Source organism: Herpailurus yagouaroundi, unplaced genomic scaffold (genome assembly GCF_014898765.1).
Source record: "Herpailurus yagouaroundi ecotype Mexico unplaced genomic scaffold, PumYag 184, whole genome shotgun sequence".
Lineage (NCBI taxonomy): Eukaryota > Metazoa > Chordata > Mammalia > Carnivora > Felidae > Herpailurus > Herpailurus yagouaroundi.
The window spans coordinates 14,471,800-14,495,827 of record NW_024412415.1 but is presented as its reverse complement, the minus strand read 5'-3'; the positions used below and the strand labels follow the sequence as shown (position 1 = coordinate 14,495,827).

General features: G+C 38.7%; 1 protein-coding gene across 5 annotated transcripts in view; it reads right to left on the bottom strand.

Annotated features, from left to right (window-relative positions):
- Positions 1-5,765: 5,765 nt before the first annotated feature.
- Positions 5,766-24,028, bottom strand: part of SLC12A1 (solute carrier family 12 member 1) — a 103,778-nt gene continuing 85,515 nt past the window's right edge. For 4 of the 5 annotated variants that reach the window (XM_040492618.1, XM_040492619.1, XM_040492621.1 and 1 more), the window contains 6 exons: positions 21,117-21,248; positions 20,767-20,878; positions 18,822-18,908; positions 9,789-9,924; positions 8,134-8,201; positions 6,961-7,096 (listed from right to left, as the gene is read on the bottom strand). In XM_040492618.1, coding sequence (XP_040348552.1) covers positions 6,961-7,096; positions 8,134-8,201; positions 9,789-9,924; positions 18,822-18,908; positions 20,767-20,878; positions 21,117-21,248 — 671 coding nt within the window. Of the gene's footprint in view, positions 7,097-8,133; positions 8,202-9,788; positions 9,925-18,821; positions 18,909-20,766; positions 20,879-21,116; positions 21,249-24,028 lie in introns of all 5 variants that reach the window. The other variant, XM_040492620.1, reaches the window with a different exon arrangement.

Genomic DNA, 24,028 nt, shown 5'->3' with positions numbered 1-24,028 from the left:
GACAGTTGGATGCTTAACCAACTGAGGCACTGAGGTGCCCGAGTGTTTCATGAAACTTTTTAAAGCTTATTACATATGGCCCTCACGATATATGTCACTTCAACTTGACGTTGTATTTAATTAATTTAATAATTAAATACAACCTGGAAGGCAAGTAGTTTAGTTATTTATGGATGTCATTTAGAAAATTTTTAATTCCAGTATAATTAACATATAGTATTATATTAGTTTCAGGTGTGCAGGATGGTGGTTCAACAATTCCATACATTATGGGTTTCATTTTTACATTATTTAAAAAATACTCTTTTTGAGTAGTCATTATTGACACGGTAAAAATTAGATTTCTCTCTCACATACCTGTCCTTCATTCATCTTGTTTTCCTCTTTAGAGTCAACCCCTACTGGTTACCTGAGCATTCCTCTAGAGGTATTCTATGCAATAACAAATAAATATTCAAATTATCAATAAATATAGGTACCTAATGCTCACTAGGTGTGATTAAGTAGTTTACCCTATTTTCTAAAAAGATAAATCTGTATCCCTGATTATGACAAATTATTACCTCAATATATTGATAAAATTGAGTTGTTAATATTTAATTTGGGATTTTTCTGTGTTTATTCATACAAGGAAGTTATTTGTCCTTTCCAGTTTTCATGGTCTGTTGTCTTTTGATATTGTTATGGTAGTTTCCCAGAATAACTGAAGAAGGGAAAGAGTTTTATCTTGCTCCATTCAGCAGTAGCTTAAATAGAATTGTAATTATCTCTCCTTTGAAAGTTTAAAAGATGTCACCTGGAAAAAAAAATTCTTTGGGTTGATACCTTTCTGCAGCTAATTTTTTTTTTAAATTTTTTTTTCAACGTTTTATTTATTTTTGGGACAGAGAGAGACAGAGCATGAATAGGGGAGGGGCAGAGAGAGAGGGAGACACAGAATCGGAAACAGGCTCCAGTCTCTGAGCCATCAGCCCAGAGCCCGACGCGGGGCTCGAACTCCCGGACCGCGAGATCGTGACCTGGCTGAAGTCGGACGCCTAACCGACTGCGCCACCCAGGCGCCCCTCTGCACCTAATTATTTGATAATCTTTGTGTTTTATTCTGAAGTATTAGGTTTTGTCAGGTATTTTATGTCTTCTTCTGTTAATTTTAGTAAAAAATATAAATTTTACTGGAAACTGATGTATTTCACTGGAATTTAAAAATTTACCAGGCTAGAATTTTATTTTTTATTTACTAAAAAAAATTTTTTTAATCTTTATTTTTGAAAGAGAGAGAGAGAGAGAGAGAGAGAGAGAGAGAGAGAGAGAGAGAGAAAGTGTGAGTGGGGGAGAGACAGAGAGAGAGGGAGACACAGAATCTGAAACAGGCTCCAGGCTCTGAGCTGTTAGCACAGAGCCCAATGCGGGGCTTGAACTCACCAACCGCGAGATCATGACCTGAGCCCAAGCCGGATGCTCAACTGACTGAGCCACCCAGATGCCCCCAGGCTAGAATTTTAAAGAGCATTCTTTAAAATTCCAAAGTTGTACCAATAGTCTCTTGCCTGTTCATAAATTTATAAATTTGTATGCATTTCTTTTTTATCCTTCAATGTTTCTTTTTTTGTTTTAGTAATAATAGCCACAAACAGTACTTGAGTTTGCCAGCTGTACTGTTTTTGTCTTTTCTGAAAATCATAATGTCTAACACTTAGTTAAGTTACCATGAAGCACTCCGCTATTAATACACATGATTTCATTTCTTTGCAACAACCCTCAAGGGTAGTTTTGTGGGTTTTTTTTTTAACATTTATTTTTGAGGGAGAGAGAGCGAGGGGTGAGGGCAGAGAGCAAGGGGGACAGAGGATATGAAGCAGGCTCTGCCCTGTCAGCTCAGAGCCCAAAGTGGGGCTCAATCTCTTGAAATGCACGATCATGACCCGAGTTGAAGTCAGATGCTTAATGGATTTAGCCCCTCAAGGGTAGATTATGAATCCTCAAGTTATGTAGGAGAAAATGGATTCTTCAGGAGGCAAGGTAGTGATCCCTCCACTACTCAGTAAGGCAACTGAGACTCAACTCTTCTCTGTGACTGCAGAAACCGAGTTTTTGATTTTACTTCCCTACTTTTCTTCCTCAATTTTTTGAAAACAAGTGTTTTTGAAAACACTTTCTCTGCACAAAAAAGGAAGGCTGACATCATTGTTTCAACATCAGAAATCCTCAAAGAGGTGCATAAGACTGGACATGCCTTGCCGAGGAGAGGGGGTTCCACCAGTGGAACAGGGCTGATGGTGCGGGAGAGCTGGTGGCTCTGCAAGGGTACGTGGGCCACCTGCTGGGGCTGGAGCAAGGTCTGACTTCTTGGCCATTACTGCAACTAATTGATGCGGGTGTTGTGAGCTGTCAACAGCTGGGATGCAGTAGCACTAAAGTGACTCACACCCCAAGAGAAATTTCTCTTCTCCCTTGTGGAGTTCAGACAGATCTCACCCTCAGGTTGGTGTGTCCCTAATCTCTGCAGAGGGAAGGATTAGAAATATCTAGTGACCTGGGGGGCAATATCCAGTCAGCCAGGGCCCCATGGGGCACTGAATCTTTTTCTTTTTTTAAGTTCATGTATTTTTGAAAGAAAGCATGAGCAAGGGAAGGGCAGAGAGAGAGGGGGACAGAGGATCTCAAGCAGGCTCTGCCATGATAGCAGACAGCCCCATGCAGGGCTGGAACCCACAAATTGCAAGATGACCTGAGCTGAAGTCATCCTTTAGGGACTGAGCCACCCAGGTGCTCTGGGCGCTCATTCTTTTAAACCACAATGATGACAAGCAGATATGACAGGACTTGTTGACACAGGGACCTCCACCACACCTCTTGGTCAGTGTGACAATCTTCCTATTTAATCTTAACTAGGGGTCTGCTTGATATCATCTTGCAGGGCCAGTGTAGTAACTCAGCAGCCTGAGAACAGTGAGACCCAGGGCCAGAATCGCCCATCCCTGTGAACTTTCTTCCTTATATTAGGAGACATGCACTAAAAGCTGATTTTCTCCTGGGCTCAGCCTCTGTGGAAAGCACTTAACTTTCTGGTACCTTTCCAGGGCATTTGTGAGATGCTCCACTCCACCTATGTCTGCTTCCAGTGCTGGGGTGGCCTCACTAGGTGGTCTTTTCTGAATACTCTTTGTATCCCGCAAAACGGATCCCACTCAGTGCTGTACTCTGGCCTACCTCCACTTTCTCATCTCCAGATGCAAATTGTGGACAGGTTAGTGGAAGTCTTTCAGAGTCTCCTGTGATTTTTTTCCCTCTGGAGTATTGGTTGCAAGCTGACCTTTGCTGAATCTTGTCCCAAGTAAACTATAGCTTGATTGGTTTTTTTAAAGTTTTTACTTATTTTGAGAGAGAGAGAGAGAGAGTGTGAAGAGGAAGGGCAGAGAAAGAGGGAGAGAATCCCAAGAAGGCTGGGAGCTGTCACTGCAGAGCTTGTTATGGGGCTTGATCCCACGAACCATGAGATCATGACCTGAGCTGAAATCAAGAGTTGGACCCTCCACCGACTGAGCCAACCAGGCACCCCCTAGCTCAATTGCTTTTTAAAAAGTTACCATGTTGATGATATACTTCCTTAGTTTCCTACTGTGATGCAGATCTTTCCTATTTTCATTTCTTTGGTCATTTCAGGGGAGATAGGATACTCAGTAGAGAAAGAAAGTCTTTGCTCCAGCTGTGCTTGGGGTGTTTTTTGTTTTTTTGTTTTTCTTTTTTGAACAGAAGTCTGGTCTTCCTGCATTTAAGGTATCTGTAGGACTTACAAAGAGAAACACTATGAAAATTAGTGATTGAATGTTTGGATCTGAGACTTCAGGGAGATGTGGGTGAGAAATACAAATTTGGGAGACATCAGCCTATGGTGGCAGTCACGTCACAGGAATAGGAGAAACTGCCTGGAGCAGGTTCCAAAATATTACAGATCATCAGTCCCTCTCCCAGATTCTAATTTAACAGGCCTAGAGTAGTCTCCAAGAATCTACAATCTATTTTTTTTTTTTGAAGCTTCCAAATAAAGATTTCTAGAATTGAGTATTAAGAGAAGAACTTGTAAGACAATGCTCCCAGAATGGTCCTATTTAGGTACGAAAGGTTTATGTCTATTGCACATAGTTATGTTGTAGGGATGGTGGCAGGGTCATCCACTGAAAAAGTGATGAAGATTTTGAGAAGCCATGATGAGGAAGAAGTGGGGATACTGTGGAGACACATAGACAAAATGAGAGGACTGAGAGTTAGACACCAATGCAGGTGATTGTGCAACTGTCTCCTTCCTACTCAGAAAGTTGAGTGTAGACAGGAAGATGAATGGTTGGCTTAATTGAGTTGGGTGAAGCATGGGACAAGTACAAGGCATTAAGGGCTACAAAAATCTGCTGGTGTCTGACCACTGCCTCCAACCATTCCATTTTCTGCTGCCCTAACCTAACCTACTCTGGACCTCAAAGCCACAGTCCCTTCTGCCACCTGACCCTTTTCTCTCAGTCCATGTACCCTTCTTTTGTTAACCTGGAATCCAGGGATGTCGCTTCAGTCACTATCTTGCCGGGAGCCCTCAGAAAATTAAATAACTAGTTTAAGGTCAAACTACTATAAATGGTGAGATGAAAATTTGAACTTAGGCCAGTCCAAGTTTTGTTTGTTTTAAGACCACCATTTTATAGGACCCCCGCGATGGGAACGGTGATGTCATACCAGACCCTGGTTAATGAAGGACTTATTGCCCCAGCCACCAGGAATGCAGTTAGCAGTCAGACTTCAGCTCCCAGGCCCCTCAGGGATCCCTTGGCTGCAGAGAACTGCCTCATCCAAGGTCACACCCCTTCGTGGGCAGCACACATCCAGTGATGAATCAATGCATAAATATAAAGGCCCAGCCCTCTCAGCCCTGCTTGGGACTACTCAGAAGGAACTTTCTGTCTCCAGAGCTCCCTGTGACATTGGCTGAGGCTGTCCTCGGGCCTGCATCACAGCTCACCTTTCCTTCCACAGTTGTTGATCCCGAGAATACTCCTTAATAAACACACTGCATGCTAAATGCTCTTTCCGAGTCTGTTTCCCAGGGAACCCAGTGTGCAACAGCCTCTCAAGGATATAGGAGCCAGACTTTCCTGTTACAGAAGTCCTATTACTTCTCACTTTTCCCAGAGTGTTTCTGAGAATTGTCAGGTCCAAAAGAAGCTGAATGCTCCTTCCCCTGGTCACAGGGACCACATCTCATACAGTCTTTGGATTTCAGTTCTGTAGGGCTCAAGAGAGATGGCTTAATATGGGGCTGAGTTAGGCAAACAGTCCTGGATTTGGAGTGCGGCTAGCCTGCTGCTTAAATTTTGCTGACTGTTTTTCCCTTTTCCTCCCTAGTCATCCTCCTGAGCTGAGTCTGGGCTTGGAATTCCTAATCCTGATTCCCAGTTTCAAACAAGCTTCAGACAAGGCAACTGATTGAAAAAAAATTTTTAAGTTTATTTTGAGAAAGAGAGAGAGAGACAGCGTGAGCTGGGGAGGGACAGAGAGGGAGAGACAGAATCCCAAGCAGGTTCTGTGCTGTCAGTGCAAAGTCTGAAGTGGGCTTAAATTCACACACCCATGATATCAGGACCTGTGTGCCAAGATCAAGAGTCAGACGCTAACTGACTGAGCTACCCAGGAGCCCCACAACTGATTGAATGTTTAATGCTCACATTTGATATGCCATTGTACCGCGATCTTAGTGACTGAAAAGTAAAAACATGAGCTAGGCCAAAGCAAACAAATTTCAGTGCTTTTATTTCAGGTTCATTGTTTTCCTTGTATTTTAGCAGTTAGAATAAACAGTCGAAACATGTTAGGAAAAAAAATTAAGTCATCCATCAGAAAAAAAAAAATTATAGGGTTTTCAATGTGATTAAGTATAATAAGAATACTAACAAAAATGAAAAAAATCAATGCTTGCATGTTATACACAACATACAATTTTGTAATTTTGTAAGTTTCTCCATTTTACATTTTAATTATTCTTTTCAATCCACACAATCACTATATAGAGTAACTAAGTATATGATTCAGGATATATTTGTTTATAATGGTTTGAAAATTTGTGGTATTTGGTTTTCAGTTAGACATCTATGAAGATTTCATCTGTGTTAACCACTTAATTAGAAAAAATATGCAATGTACTATGATGGAGATTTCAAAATATTTAGCAGGTGAAACAATTGAAGTTTATCTATTAAAATGGAATCTAGTCTATTTAATTGGAATATTGTTGCCTTCTAATCCAGCTAACATACTCTTCAGTCAGCAGCAAATTGAAGCCCTATGTTATCAATGATCGCTCAGATCACTCTAAGTATATAAGCTATGTTACATTAAATAACCTTATTTAGGTAACTGCTTTAAACATTCTGTAGACTCAAGTACTTCTTAAAGTTTTCAGTTATTGATTTTCAAATCTTCTTTGTAGGTATAAGCCTCTCAGAAGGCCAAGCATAATCACAGTTCCTGCCCAGCCGGTCTTTTCCTTTGATAACCACCCATGGTTACTATACCAGCCTGTCAATAAGCATTTAATGAAAACCTGCTATGGGGCTGAGGCCTCTACTGGAGCTGAGAAGCAAACAAAAGATTAAGTTTGCCTAGAGAAGCTTACAATCAAGTTGGTGGTTTTCATGAGCATAAGCCAGCATGGTTTCCTTGATTTTCTTATTTATCAACAGCAACAAGAAATTGTTTTTCTAGGGGTAGCATTGAGTTGGACACCCTCTTAAGCTGAGAGAGGAAAAAAAATAGCCCCCAGTAACTAATAAAAAAAATGACATAATTTATGTGGAATCCTGTACGATTGTCTCCAGAGGTTTGCATATCCATCTATCAGATTTATAACATAAAGTACCACACATGTTTCTTAATTATCTACACATTAAGTTAAGAGGTGTTCTTATCCTTCATGTATTAAGAGTAAAATGTCAGCACATTTTTGTGGTTTCCTCTAACTAGTAAAACAGGAGGGAGGTTCTTCGTGAGGATTTCCAACCAAGCCATGTACAACCAATCTGATATAGATCCTTTTCTCGCCACTGGAAGGCTCCTGACAGCAATGGAAGAAAAATTTTAAAAGTGACAATTACTACAGGCAGTAACATCACTAGTCATCTGAGCTATTTAATAACCAGTGGCCTGAAACTTTTATAACCCTCCCCCACAAAATGAAAGCATAGACGTTATTTTGAATATAGATATTAAACTGATATATTTCTTGGATAATACAAATATCTATAAACCAGAAAAATAGGCTTAGGCACTGTAGAGTAGCAACAAAGCATAACTATAAATTTTCACTCCTCTTTAAATAGAAAATTTGATCAAGCAATACCTCTCCTTTTTGGATGGAAATGATATTCCCAGTAGTTTAAGTCTCATATTTGGCAGAAATCTCAGAAAACAGCTATTTGAACCCTCTCACCCAAATTGGGAGACTGTTCTAGGTCTTAGGTGGATAGTTCTCCAGTGTAGACCTTGAAGACATATTAATCTTCACACACAGGAATCAGACCATGAGGTATAAACGTAAAATAGTTGTTTTTCATGTTTAGCTATCACTGCTTGAGTCCACATTCATATTTACAACAGGTACACTTCTAACATTTGTGGGATGGAGGGTAAGAGTGGAAATGGGAAAGTCCCCTGCCTTTTTCTCCCACCCTGACCTCTTCTAACAGAGCAAAGAGCCTCCTGAACATGCTATAGACTCTATATCTCAGGACCACTCCCAGAGAAGGAGCCCATGAGCCTCAGAGGCTGACTTAAGGCCTGCTAGGCAGGGAGTTCCAGGGTCAGGTTCCTGGAGCATGGTCTGAAGAGGAAGCCAGGGTTCTACGTGGGCACATGCCCTGGCCCCATGGGTAGGGCACACCGGATGGAAAGTCCAGGTGGGGCCTTCTAAAGCCCACGGGCTCCAGTTGGCAGGGTCTCAGGGTGGCATTTATTTTCCTTCACGGTCTAAAATCCCACATGTTCCAAATTTTTTTAAACTTTCCACCTGAATAGTTTGGACTTTTTAAGTTGATTAACCCGTTTACCTAAGATTTCCCTGTAACATTCTTAAATATCTGCAGTGATACTTACAGGACAATGAGATTAGCAGCTCTTGAGTGTTCCTGTAAGAGTTCATTCAGGCGAACTTGGCGGTAACTCTGTGGACAACATTCAGGTTTTGTTGAGGGCAGTTCTACCAGAATTATGAATGATAATCTATCTTCTTCCCTCAAATAGTGGAGAAGTAGAAAAGCCTCACTTTAAAAAATTACAATTATTTCATCCATATTTGGAAACTAACGGCGTTTTAAAAACTCATGAGAATTTTTGGAAATAAAAAGAGTAAGACAAGGTTGTCATTGTGCAATAGTGGCTTATTAAATTCTAAGAGAAAAAGCAAGCAAGCAGAAGACATGGGTAATAGTAAAGAGAAGGTGAGAATGGCCAGATCTGGGAACAGGTTTGAGGTAGAAGAAAACTAACTGAATCTTGATACCTAAGAACATAAATTATATCCTCACCTACACTGTTTAGGCTCTTTGAATATTTTATCAGCACAGGGGACTCGTTCCAACTAAAAAGTCAACCAAAACTCACTTGGAAAAATAACTACATTGATGATTTTGCTTTGATGAAAGTAATATTTATTATTATATTTCATTGGTTCAGAAACTAAGGCTTAGATGTATGATTTGCTCAATTATATGAAAAATCTTTGTCAGATCTGGGCAGTTTATTATACACAGTTTATAAATTTCAGCTCAGGGGGCTCCTGGGTGGCTCACTTGGTTAAGCATCCACCTTCAGCTCAGGTCATGATCTTGCAATTTGTGAGTGGGGCTCTGTGCTGACAGCTCAGAGCCTGAAGCCTGCTTCAGATTCTGTGTCTCCCTCTCTGTCTGACCCTCCCCCATTCATGCTCTGTCTCTCTCTGTTTCTCAAAAGTAAGTAAATAAACATTCAGGGAAAAAATTTTAGGTCAGTATTTTTTCTACTAAATTTGAAAGGCTTTAGTATCTCTCATTCAAATTTGTTTCAAATTCAGCTCCTAATGTAGTTTATTTAAATTCTGTAGTTTAGAGGTTTCTGTGGCCCTTTTCCTTGAATATCTAATCCAATTCAAATGTCAGTTCTTCTACTTAATTCCGTTGTCCCAGCCCTTTTCATCATCCTCATGATCACAACTTCATTCAGCTCAGGCCACATGGGGTAACTTCCGTCTTCTGGGTTCTCCAGAAAAGCTCCCCACTTTATATCCATCCTACAACATGTGCCCAATCCAACTTTCACAATTCTTGTTCCAATTGCGTATTTTCTCAGATCCCTTTGTTAGTTTTTGTAGCCTCATCAGGTTAAAATTTCTTTGTTACTTGTGTTATATTGTGAGTCAACTACCTTGATCTACTTTGCACACATATTGACTTAAATTATTTTAGACTGATGGGTATGTCTCCTGTTCTATAAAATTAAATTTGAAAGAAGACTTCATAATATATATCAATAATCTGGTTTTTTAAAATCTTTTTTAAAAAGAATTCGTTTCATATTAAAACTGGAAACTAGTTTCTAAATCCTCATATCCCATAATATGATTGAAAAGCACTTGAAAAAATGCAGAAACCCTGGATCTTGAATAATGAAATTCTATAACAGATAATGTTACTTCTTGATCATTAAATCAACTGTTGTTTTCTTTTGCAGCTAGTTAGACAGTAAAGTAAAAATTAAGGAAGACAAGTCCTTACCTTTTCCTTGACTGCTTCCAGTTCTGCATCTGTAATTTTCCACGGGGTTTCTCTCTTTAATTTCTCCGCAGTTGTTAAATCTTTGCAGCTTTCATGGAGACGATATGGTTCAATCATCTCTTCAAAGACTTTCCAGCTGAAATTGGAATTATAAAGGAGGGCTCACAGTGGGAAACTAACTCATTATTTCACAGATACTCCAGGTATGACTGGCTCTGCTGGCTGCAGAATCAGAGCTGAATGTCATGCAAATCTTTTAAGAATTATCTTTGCAGGGGACTTACTGTGAGTAAAGTCATGGATATAGTACTGCCTCCCTACCCAAGGCAAGGCCTCAACATGTTTGAGGCCTTGTTAGCCTACTGGGTATTAGATCCTCAATATAAACGCACCAACACACAGATAGCAATTATTCTGCAAATACACTTTCTACACGGTATAGTCAAAGACACAGTTGTAATGTAGACATGTTAGCCCATAAATAAGTTTCCATCTGCTGAACTGAGTTTCCATCTGCTTATTGTACAGACTGTATGGGAGACATTTATGGATTAATGTGGGAGATGAGCTAGGTTCCTTGGGGTGGGAGCTGGCAAGTCCTGCCCTCCCCTTTAGTCCAAGCACCCCACCCCCTGCTGGCAGGGGGCTGTGGACAGCTAGAAGAATAATAAATTTAATGGTTATAGAGCAATTTGGATGTATGCTGCAAATAATGGAGCTTTCGTCCTTCTGATGTCTGCTGTTGCTGCCTGAGATTTTTAAATGACTGTTTTTCAGGTGCATGTCAGAGAAAAGAAAACAAAAATCAATAATATTTTAATGTCTAAAGATCCAAGGCCATTTTAGAGCAATTAGGAAGATGTCATTGAGTAGAAAAGTAGAAAATTACAGTGCTATCTCACAGCTGTAGATCATTTTAAAACTTGCTAGAAAATCTCATTCTTGTCTTTCATAAGAATCTCATAGGATTTTTTTTAAAACAGTAGTACAAAACAAAGCTTATAGTTTATGAGAGTAGTTGTCTTTAGTGTGCTACTTTAAGATGATCTCAAATATAAACAAGATCTTTTGATTTCATATAATGTAGCTTACTTATAATTTAGTACCTTTGAATTGAGGGGGAACTAAAATCAAAGTGCTGTTAGGTTAAGGGGTGCCTGGGTGGCTCAGTTGGTTAGGCATCTGACTTCAGCTCAGGTCATAATCTCACAGCTCGTGGGTTCAAGCCCTGCATCGGGCTCTGTGCTGACAGCTCAGAGTCTGGAGCCTGCTTTGGATTTTGTGTCTCCCTCTGTCTCTGTCCATCCCCTGCTCATGCTCTGTCTCTCTTTCTCTCTCAAAAATAAACAAATCTTAAAAAAAATTTTTTTGTTTAAGTGCTATTAGGTTAAGGAATTAAAATATGAGGAGATGAGTTCAATGATCTCATCAGTTGCCCTGATTTAGGATTTGCAGATCAAAGTGCAGAGATTACAAAGGAGAACATGCCAGTGTGCCTTTGTTAGGGATAGAAGAGCTACTTAATGTAGTAGAGTTCTGACATTTTGACTCATTTAGAACGATAGACAACACCAGAGAACACTGATATGCCTTATTATTCTTTCAGCTACACAATACTTCTCTTTGTTATTCCTTCCAACAGTGCCATGCCTTCAGAGACCTTTGGTAGTAATCTGTGCAGTGGAAAGACCCTGGCCTAGGAGAGAAGAGCCTGAGTTCTTAGTCCTGCTCTTCCATTGTCCTCCTGGACCTGGATAACCTTGCCTATAATAGGAGGTCATGATGGTTGCTCAAAGCTGGCAATGAGGATCGGTGTGATGGTTAGATGTGATCTGGGTAACAGTGCTCTGAGAAGTATACAGTGCCCTGTAAAACCAAGGCATTCATTTTACTGAATAGCCACAGGACTGAGGTTAGTACTGACTCTCTGTTTAAGCTCTCCACGTAATTATTTTGATCAGACTACATTTTCTTTGCATCTCAACCCTGGTACTTACTAGGAAGACCAGCTCAAAAATAGTTTCCTAAGAAATAGAAGTAGAGTAGAGGTTGCTTGCTGTCTCCCTGGTATTCATACTATGCCCCTTTGGATGGGAGTGACTCCATCCTCAGCATCAGCTAATCAGGACAATTCTATTCCTTCTACCAGAGCATTTGGCGCAGGTAGACACATAGCCCAGGCTAGGTTGACCAAGAGGCACCTAACATCCCATTGACCACAGTAAGTGGCTCAGTGGCTCAAGCTGGTACAACCTGAATGGAGCCCATGACCTGAGTTCGATGACTGAAGAAGAGACAAACCTTGTCTCCCACTGAACATAAATGAGCAAGTATGTAGATTGCTATTGGCTGTCATCCTGTTTTTATGAGCTAAATCAATTTGATTGATGATTTCATAATGGAAGGTGGGGTAGAGATTATGGAAGAGAATTAGTCCTTGATTACAAAATTAACCTTCTAGATCAAACTTTGCCTGAAAGCCAAAGCATAGTTGGATTTTTCAGTTATGTTTGCAAATAATTTTCATTATTCAAGTCATCGTCAGTTTTCTTTTCCTGGTATTGAAACATGCTAAGTGACACAATAGGTTATAATGGGACTGTATTTGCCCATTTACTTTGTCTGAACTCTTAACGGTCCCTTGTCTATGTTCGTCTTTGACTTCATCCTAAGGTTCATCCCTCAACTGGCCATTTTCCATCCTCCTAGCTAGGTGATGCAAAGGTGGCTCAAGATTTCTATTCTGATTCTCATTAAATCTGACTTTTCTTTTTAATTCACTCTAGAATAGGCCAAGATTTACGTGCTATTGAATGTAAATGGCAATGAATTCAATTTTAAAAATTAACTTATACCTGCCCTGCCTTCCCCATCCTGTTCTTCACAATAACAAAGTTTAAAAATTTTTTAATTGCAAAAAAAAATTTTCCCTAAGTTCATGTAAGATTTCTTTTCTCAAATTAATATACCAGTTGTTTTGTGACCATTTTAGTAGCTTCAAACTAAATTATCCAGTTAATTGCTTCTACTTTCTCTTTAATTTCTGTATAAAGATTGTTGTCTTTTTGGCCTATGGCTTTTAATTCAGCATATTCAATAAAAAATTAATTTAACCACAAGAGATTTTCAGTTTCTCCAGGCTCAATTATTTTCTCATTAACTTTGCTTTTATACTCCCTTTCACCCTTGCCCAGTCGTATTTATAATGTTTCTATGATCAAATATCTCCATCAAGACTTACTGATGTTTTATGGGTAGCTGAAAGATTTATTAGAGGTAACTTAAGGCATTTAACATTAGCCTCCAACTTGGGAATCATTGACAAACTATTTTCGACATTGTGTGTCACCTGGTGACCAAAAAAAAAAACCCAGTGATGGAGAAATGATTATTAACGGTAGATAGGGGCTGTCTAGTCAAGAAAAGCTGAAGTTGAGCTGGTGCCCTAGGCGTTGGGCCCTGGAACCAGGGCCGCATCAGCCCAGAGGAAGAGTCTTCTTCCTCTAATTGAGCCACTCAGAGGAGATGCCTTTTAAAAATTATCACAAACACCTCAACAAAATAGGTTTAGAGGGAACATGCCTCAACATAATAAAGGCCGTAAGTGAAAAACCCACAGCTAATCATCAACAATTGTGAAAAACTGAAAGCTTTCCCTCTAAGATCAGGAACAAGACAAGGAGGTCCACTCTCACCACTTTTATTGAACATGGTACTAGAAGTCTTAGCCACAGCAATCAGACAAGGAAAAGGAATAAAAGGTATCCAAATTGGTAAGGAAGAAGTAAACTTTCACCATTCGCAGATGACATACTACTATATATCAAAAACCCTAAATATTCCACTAAAAAATTACTAGAACTGATAAATGAATTCAGTAAGATCACAGGATACAAAATCAATGTATTGAAATCCATTGCATTTCTATACACTAATAATAAAACAACAGAAAGAGAAATTAAGAAAGAAATCCCATTTACAATTACACCAAAAATAATAAAATATCTAGGAATAAGTTCAACCAGGAGGTGAAAGACTTGTGCTCTGAAAACTATAAAACATTAATGAAAGAAATTGAAGATGACACAAACAAAAGGGAAGATAATGCATGCTCATAGATTAGAAGAACAAATATTCTTAAAATGTCTATACTGCTCAGAGCAATCTCCAGATTTAATGCAATCTCTATCAAAATACCAACAGCATTTTCACAGAACTAGAACAAATAATCCTAAAATTTGTATGGAACCATGAAAGACTCCACATAGCCAAAACAATCTTGAAAAAAGGAAAACAAAAGAAAAAAGAAAAACAAAAAAAGAAAAAAGATATCTGGAGATATCACAATTCTAGACTTCAAGTTATACTACAAAACTATAGTAATCAAAACAGTATGGTACTAGCATAAAGACAGACACATAGATCAATGGAAGAAGATAAAAAAACAAGGAACAAACCCATGATTATATGGTCAATTAATCTTCAACAAAGGAGGCAAGGGCATTCAATGGAAAAAAGACTCTCTCTTCAACAAATGGTATTTGGAAAACTGGACAGCAGCATACAAAAGAATGAAACTAGACCATTTTCTTACATCATACACAAAAATAGGGGCACCTGGGTGGCGCAGTCGGTTAAGCGTCCGACTTCAGCCAGGTCACGATCTCACAGTTCGTGAGTTCGAGCCCCGCGTCAGGCTCTGGGCTGATGGCTCAGAGCCTGGAGCCTGTTTCTGATTCTGTGTCTCCCTCTCTCTCTGCCCCTCCCCCGTTCATGCTCTGTCTCTCTCTGTCCCAAAAATAAATAAACGTTGAAAAAAAAAATTAAAAAAAAAAAAATAAATAAACTCAAAATGGATCAGAGATGTATATGTGAGACCTGAAACCATAAAAACCCTAGAAGAGAGCAAGGCAGTGTGACAGTGGCCATAGCAATATTTTTCTATGTATGTCTCCTGAGCAAGGGAAGTAAAATAAAAAATAAACTATTGGAACTACATCAAAATAAAAACCTTCTGCAAAGTGAGGGAAACAATCAATAACACTAAATGGCAACCTAATGAGTGGGATATTTGTAAATGATATATCTGATAAACTGTTAGTATCCAAAATATATAAAGAACTTACATAACTCCACACCCAAAAAAGTAAATAATCCTGATGGGTGGAAGACATGAACAGACACGTCTCCAAAGAAGACATACAGATGTCCAACAGACACATGAAAAGATTCTCAATATCACTCATCATCAGGGAAATGCAAACCAAAATTACAATGAGATATTACTTCATACCTATAAGAATGGCTAAAATAGAAAACACAAGAAAAAGTAACTGTGGTGAGAACGTGGAGAAAAAGGAACCCCATGAAATGTTGGTGGGAATGAAAACTGGTGTGGTCACTCTGGAAAACAGTGACTTTTTTTGGAGGTTCCTCAAAAAGTTAAAAATAGAACTACACTGTTATCTAGCAATCATACCACTGGGTATTTTACCCAAAGAATACAAAAACACTAATTTGAAAGGACATATGCATCCCTATGCTGATTGCAGCATTATTTACAATAGCCAAATTATGGAAGCAGCCCAGTGTCCATCGACTGATAAATGGATACAGAAGAGGTGTATATAGACACAATGGAATATTATTCAGCCATAGTAAAAAATGAAATCTTGCCATCTGCAGCAACATGGATAGAGCTAGAGAGCATAATGCTCAGTGAAATAAGCTAGTCAGAGAAAGATGAATACTATATGATTCCACTCCTATGTGGAATTTAAGAAACAAAACAAGCAAAAAAAGGAAAAAGAGAGAGAGAGAGAGACAAACCAAGAAATTTACTCTTAACTATAAAGAACAACCTGATGATGATCAGAGGGGAGGTGGGTGGAAGATGGGTGAAATCGGCGAAGGAGACTAAGAGTACACTTATCATGATGAGCACTGAGTAATGTATAGAATGGTTGAATTACTACTTTGTATCCCTGAAACTAATATTACACTATTAACTACACTGGAATTAAAATTAAAAACTTAATAAAAAATTATCACAAAGTACCAGATGTGCTACCAGTGGCCATCTGTGAGATTTACTGAATGATCATTCTCTGTTTTAAAATAGGGTTACCTTTACATATTTGAATAGATTTGCCAACACCAGATACATGACTGTTTTACAAAGCAATATGGCATCAGTTATGGTGGAAGACTGAAGAGAGGAGAATGGCACTTCCAGCACCCCTCTTCTTGGTGGTGTCTTGTCTTCACACCAGGTGACATTAGCTGCAAAGATTCTTTTACTCCAATATAAAATGGATTTTGTTTTTTGCATCTTCCTCAAGACCTTGAAATATCAGAGAAAAAGATCTCCAAAATTGTGAAATCTAATTCATTTTTTTTCCTGAGAAAGGGAAATAGATCTCTTCATTGTAGGATGGTGAGGATATTAGAAACATCGAATTAAAATGGAGTCTAAAATCAAATTTAAGACACCAGGACAAAAGCAAAAATGCCTGGTCCTTTGTTTCTTGCTACTCTCCATAATGTCTGCTGCCTAAAAAGAGAAAAAAAACATGGTGCAAAGTTCAGGGTTAGTAAAATAAATTGTGTCTAGACTATGATGGGCACTCAAAGAATGGAAAGACATTAGTGGAAGAGGTACATTGACATTCTTTACGATAGGACAGATAAGACAGGTATGCAGGGGGTGACCACAGCAGCTGGGCAGAGAGGAGCATGGAAGGGAAAGAAACAAGGACTTGAGTAGAGAAAACCAGATTGATGGGTATAGAGGCAAAGGATACAGGAACAAATTAATCAGTAAGCACAGACAGTCATTAGCTACTGCTAAGACAAACAACAGCAAGAGGAATTTGGCTGCAAGAAGTAGATGACTAATTTGTGCCCAGCATTGAGCCAGGGCCTCTGGAAAATCTAAAGGCAGTAGGGTACACCGTGACTACCCTCCAGACAACAGTAAATGGCTCTATGCTTGCAGAGCTCTGGCAGGCTCTGGCCTGTTGCAAAGTAGCACATGCTAGGAAATCATTGTACCTGCTGTGTTATGAAATAGAATGCATTTCCACCAATTAGAGACACAAGATGAGCCTGTTTGATCACATCACTGCAAATGCCAAGAGGTGATGACTTAGGAATTAAAATTCTTCAAATGAAGTGTGGGAGGTTACCAGAGATTACTACATGACAACCCAATTCATATCAGAAAGTTAATTACATTTACCAAGGAGAATTATAAACTTTGTTCTTAATTTTTCTTAAGTATTTAAAGCTGCAGAAATAGAGGAATACAAGGCATTGGTGGTATATATGATATGAAGACATATTCCATGGTAACAACCAAAATGTAATCTGTTGATTATAGCTTTCTTATCACAATTAAAACATTTTGGGGGCGCCTGGGTGGCTCAGTCAGTTAAGAGTCAGACTCTTGGTTTCAGTTTCAGGTCATGATCTAGAGGATTGTGTGTTCAAGCCCCACGTTGGGCTCTGTGCCGGCAGTCTAGAGTCCGCTTGGGATTCTCTCTCCTTCTCTCTCTGCCCCTCCCCACTTCTCTCTCTCTTTTTTTCTCTCTCTCTCTCAAAATAAATAATTTTTTTTAAAAAAGGTATTTTGTAAAGCCACTTTAATTGATCCATAGCCTTAGAGGAATCATGAATACCCTCAAATAACACAAAGTTCAATGTTGTTGTTTAGTCAATAAGAATGCATCTTAAATCTAGATGTTTCTCCATTAGTTATTAAACTCATCTAGGATCAAAAGAAGGGAAGGGAAATAAGACTGGAGTGTGGAACTGCAACCCATCAAGAACTGCAGGTGAAGGGAGAAATGACTGATGGCCAACAGAAATGAGAAGAGGTCCAACAGGCCACCGAGAACCTAAGCTATACTGAGATCCTCGTTTCTCTTTGTAGTCTCAACCTTGAAGGACCACTCCACACCGAATCAAATGTGCTAAATTGCATCCAGATGTTGGGGCGCCTGGGTGGCTCCGTCAGTTGAGCATCTGACTCTTGATTTTGGCTCATGTCATGTTCTTGCAGTTTGTGGTTTTGAGCCCCACATCACTGCACTGAACTGAGCCTGCTTGGGATTCTCTCTCCCCTCTCTTTCTCTGCCCTTCCCCACGTGCATGGACGTGTGCTTTCAATCTCTCTCTCTCAAAATAAATAAACTTTAAAAAAATTTAAATTGTATCCAGATGTAATAGTAAATATGATTCTGGACTGTAAACAGTTGAAAATGTTTTATAATTGCTAAATTATCACTAGGTATTTTACTCAGTCTCAGCTTTAATTTCCAGGCAATTTTCTTACACCTCTGGGAATTCCTGTGAGAATCTAACCTACAAATTGTTTTCAAATATATGGACTTGACACATTTAACAATTAACAAGGGTTAAAAAGATGTCACGATCTGAAGACATTTAAACAATTACTTCAATTTTGTCATTTTAAAATTTTGAAGCCAACACATTTCTTTGCCAGGCTTCAGTTTTAGAGGACCCTCCGCCTCGCCAAATTTCATAGCTTGACGTGTTGGGTCCCTAGTGCCTAAAAGTGAAAATGGCCATGGAGGGTGGGTTGTGTCATTGTGCCAAGAAGACTCAAGCTGTTTCTATCTTCTCTATCAGAGCTCCCCCTGCAGGATGCCCCACTAGGAATTTTAAATGATGAAAGCTTGCCCCCGACTGCTCAGTCCAAAAGAGTCTGAGCCCGTACTTCCTGCTATTTTGGCCACCACGGAAAGCAAGAACAGGAAGGGCAATTCTAAAATGCTAACTAACCTGTGTTTCAACAGCTCTCCCTCTCAAGCTCAACTTTACCATAAAACCTTTTCCTTCTGTTAGAATTTATTTGATAGCTCGGCATGATTATTTGAAGTCCTTTTTTATTATATTTTATTAGGCAGTCACTGCAGTGAATAGATAACATTTCTACCCCTTAATAATCAACACAAAAGAAAATGAGAGAGTACCAGGGGTAAACAATGAATCTTGTTAAATGTTTCATACCTCTCTTTGTTTGGCTTAATGTTGATGTCTCCAATGATATGGATATCTGCGAATTTTATCCTAAATTTGCTCAGAAGGGAAGCCATTCTGAAAACATAAAAGAGAAATATCCCATCACTGCATGTTTCGCTATTTTCAGTCAAAGAGGTTTGTGTTTAAGATACCACAAGCAGTCATGTCTTATTTCAGGTTCACTTTCACACAAAGGCTGTGGTCAGGGTTTGATTTTCATCGCAGTGTATTAAATGTGGACCAAGTGATTCCACCAAAGACAGAGAAATTCATGTAGGTACAAACCCTGGAAACAGAAAATCCAACCCTGCATTCATGTTCTAGGTAAGAAAATATAGAGCTGTACATGCTTCCTTATCATTTGGGGGGAAAAAAAGAGGACAAGTTTTAACATTACTGGCTATTACCTTGCTGATAATTTTTATAGAGTTACTGACAATGTACTGAAAAACTAATAATTATGTCATATATATTAGAGGTTCTTTCCCTGGCAACTGGAATTTTTTATATAATTTCAAAGTTATAGAAAAATTGCAAGGACAGCACAAAAAAAAATCTCAGATCCACCAGCTGTTTATATCTTGCTCTATTTCACTGAACACTTTTTCTTCCTTATATATAGCTACCTCTATCTACAACCTTCTTTTCCTTCTTTCTTTCTTGCCTTCTATCCCTCTGTCTACCTGCCCATCTGCCATTTAAAGTAAGCTGCAGCCATCAGGTCCCTTTCCCTCTAAACACTTGGGTGGGTATTTCCTAAGAATAAGAACATTCTCTTATACAAACCGAGTATAATTTTTGAAAGCAGGGCATTTAGCACTGATGCCATACTATCATCTAATCTACCGACCAATTTTAAATTTCATCACTTGTCCCAATAAGTTACTAAAGGCTTTAAGAAATAGAAATTATTCTATAGAAATTATTATAGCTATCATGTTACTTTCCATTTAAATATGACTCTCTTTAAGAGGAATTAAATCTATATATCTATGTCTGTTTATGTCTATGTCTGTATGTCTATCTCTATCTCTCTATCTCTATCTCTCTATCTCTATCTCTCTATCTCTATCTCTATCTCTGTATGTATATAATATCCTTCCAGGACAGAGGAGAAAACATGAAAAATTACTGAATAAAAGCCTGTCATTATTTTGTGATTTCTGGAAGGCCTCAGGATGTAGTCCTACCATAAGGGAGCATGGGCCACTCGAGGTCGCTCTTCAGATTTCCACCAGAGACCTTTGGATGCACCACATTCTCAATATCCTTGCTGCCTCCACAGCTACATGTCAGACCTCTGTGACTAAATTGATGACAAAGCTGCGAATTTCCATGGTGGGCACTTATTTATTTTTTTAATTAAAGGAGTTTTCAACAGTTATTCATTTAAACTCTTTCAAACTACAGATGAGAAACTGGGGACCGAGATATGGACGGTGACCGTGACAAAGTCTTGCAGCTCGTTGGTGGCAGAGCTGGGACAAGGATCGGGTTCAGTCCTTTAGTTCTATTTTAAGTGTACTGTGCTACAGTGACCACCACAAATCAAAAGGTTCGACCCCCCACCCCCACCCCAAGGAAGCTATTGAACACAAATCCCTTCGGGCTTTTCGTTTCTTGGATACATTTACTAGTCAAACCAAAACAAACATTATACAAGATAATGATGCTCTCAATAAAGAATTGAGATGAGACTTCTGTGTCAAATTCCTTTTAAAAGCATTTGTGGCAGGGGATCAAGGGACATGAAGACAGTGATTACAAAATGTATGCAATTTATTGACCAGAAAACCAAGTAGACACGAGGCTTATCGCGGTGGCTTTATCTTTAAATCTGTTGTGCCTCAAAAACACTTAAAGTTCTTAAAATTAAAGGATTGAAACAAAAAACACCCCAAGTGTTCTAACAAATGAGTGATGAGTTACTCACGCAATTTTTTCTTCTTCAATGCGGTTGATCTTCCCTCCAACATAGATCCTTAATTTACAGTCTTTCCATTTTTTTCTGAGAGTCAAGATATAGGGGATAAGGAGTGTTAACCCTGAAGAAAGAGTAAATTATGACAGAAAGTATAAGCATATCTCACTGAAAGAGAATGAATAGCCTTGTATCTTTATTCATTCCCCCATTTGTTGCTCCTAAATAATTTAAAATCTCTGGGAAACACAGAAATATTATTCTTAAACTGATATCATTTTCATATACCTTCCCATGCAGTTTGTTAAATTTATCAACACAGTAATTTTGCTCCCTAGTGTATATTCTGGAATTGTTTTTACCTCCGTCATCAAACAACCACCACACATCAATTGTGCCTTTTCCCTGTTTCTTTTTAAATTGGGTGCTGGCTTCCACTAGTTTCTGGTTGAACTCCCCCACGTGCATTGACTGGATTGTGCTCATGCTGCTGTCTGTAATGAAAGAAAAGTGGTATACCTATTGGTCTTTTGAAGAAAGAAACAAAATAACTTGCCAATAAATCTATTCAGGAAAAGAGAGGAAGGGTCATGAATTTTAAGTGTTTTTATAGCTATAGGTAAACAGTGAGCTATGAGAAGGGGAGATAAAGGTCAAGTCCCACAGTAATTTAGGTTACCTTCAATAGTCCAACAAAATATGATATTGGTTTTATGATTACAGTTTTCATTATAAAACAGTAGATTATTTTCAAGTTCTTAGTAATCTCCAGGGTGGAATTTATTATTTAGACAGGTAACAATGCTAAGTTATCTGATACAATAGCCAAAAAACCCCCATTTTACAAAATTTCAGATATAACTCAATCATATTTCAAATTTACTTGAAACTAGAACATGTGGTGATTGGTTTTCTAGAGATAAGCAATAGAATCAGAACTATTTCTTCATTAGAGCATTCAATGAGTACAACTGGTATAAATTCCATGAATGTCTGCATAATGAAAGTGGCTAGGGACCAAATGCATCTTGACTCTATGACCCTTTGGACCTAATGTCAGCCTGGCTTGCTCTCTGTTTTCAAGGAGACTCCTGAAGCCAAGGAAAAGCCATGGAGCTCTATGAAAGAGATGAAAAAGCCAATAGGGAAAGACAAAATTCCTTTACTGGAGTTATAGATAAGGGTGCACATAAAGTACTTAAACATTTTTTTTGATGCTTTTTCCACCCTATCAAGGATACATTGAAAGTCTGCTAGGGAATGAGGCCAGTTTGAGCGGGACCCTCACTCCTATTTGCCAGTAGAGGCTTTTGTTGCTACACTGTATATATTATTTCTCATTTCCATGTCTTTTAAAGTTGTGACTTTATTGCTCTATTTCAAAGAGATGATGTCAGCCAAGTGCTTAGAGTAGGGCTGACAGCTGCTTCCGAGCTTCCTCTCTGATCTGAGAGGTTCTGAAGATGCTTTGTTCTGTCTTTTGCGGCATCCATGTTTTGGGCCTGTCAGTCCTGAAGCAATTATCTTACATTGCTTCTATCTCCCTAGGACTTCTGAGGGAGAAAGTAAATATCTTTACAAAATGGACCAAACTCTGCTCCCACTTACATGCAAATCAAAGCATCCAGGGGACTCACGCATTAGTGTCTGGAGGTAGGGTTTGTCCTGATCTAGAACTCAAAAGAGTTGTCAACCAGCGAAGGCCCAGAGCAGTGAAGGGGCCTACTTTAGAGCTGCGTTTGAAATTTTAGGTGTTGGAAATAAAACATAACATCATTTTGCTTTTCTGAGCAATGAGACATGTTGACTTTCAGAAGAGTACCTCTTTGCCAAAAGATTTGTGATGCAGAAACAGGCTTCCAAAATAAATAATAAGTCCCTTCTCATTAATGAGAACATTGATGCTTCCCTCCTCTGCCATCAGCTAAAGAATAGTATTGGGCTATGACTTCTGAATTTTCCATTGCTTTTCGAGACGGTAACTAACATTGAAAGACTGAATGGTAGAGCAGATTCAATGAATAGTTAACGTGTCTCATGAATAAACCAAATAATTGAAAAGGAAAGAAGATAGTTAGAATCTAGATGGTCTTATTCTAATATTTACATTCTGAAAGTCCTGATGTACCTCCAGCTTTAGATTCAAACACATCATTTTCCTAGACAATGTCATGTTAAGGTACATAATATATAATAAGCTTTCCCATAGCCCATGGAATATTCCAGACCCCCGAGGGTACTTCCAGTATTTGAAGGGGGCAATGTTTATATTTTATGTTATAAATATGTTGTAAATATGTTGTAAATATATAAAAATATTGTATTACAGGTAAAATTTCATCCTTGGACTATAGTAGGAAAACAAGCAAACAGGTCCAAACTTTTTCCAGGGTATTAGAAGGCCTCATTGAAGAACCTCTTTGAAAGAGGTCAAACTAGCCTATCAGCCTGCTAAGGTGCAATATGGATCTTGCTATTTGATGTAAAAAACCTCCCAGAGAAATAATCTTTTCTGGGCCTCATACCAAGTGACTTCAGTTAAGTATAGGATTATTTGTGTACGTTAACATTATAATTTTCTACCAGCAGAGGTCGCTGTGGACCTCATTAAACTTAAACCCATGGTTTTTCTGGAAAGAAAGCAATTTCTTATTTACAAAAAAGTTATATATTTGAATCACCTATTTATAAATTTTACAAAAAGCTCTCATTCTGTGGTCTTTCGTTACTGGGGTGTATATTGGACATTCAGAGGTTGAGTGTACCTTTACCTCTCCGCTGAAATCTACAGGTAATTGGTATTAAGAAAGTTCCCAGTCCAGAATTCAGGTTTGTGATAAAGATAGCTGCTTTTTGAAACTAGGGTTCTAGCTGGATCCCTGATTTACCTGTACTAGTTAACTTAAGTCTCCTTAAATGTCTGCAAGGTGTGTGTGTGCGCGCGCGCACATGTGTACAGATAAACCCATTTGGGTATTCGTTCTTAAATTTCTATCCCCTTTCCATTTTAACTAAGAAATGTCTTTTTTATGGCACTCCAATCTGCTTAAGCACTTCAGGACTCCCAAACCAAATATTATTATTTTAAAATTAAGTTTTTACACTTAGATGGTACAAAGGGCTTAATGTTATTGATAAATGACAACAATGTCTACATTTTATCTGTGCTATCGTCTTGAAAGAAATGTCTTTCAGTCCTGAGCTACACTCAATGCCCTCAACATCTTAGATGCTGACTTCTGACCCCTATAGATACTCAAGCAGTGGCTCATTT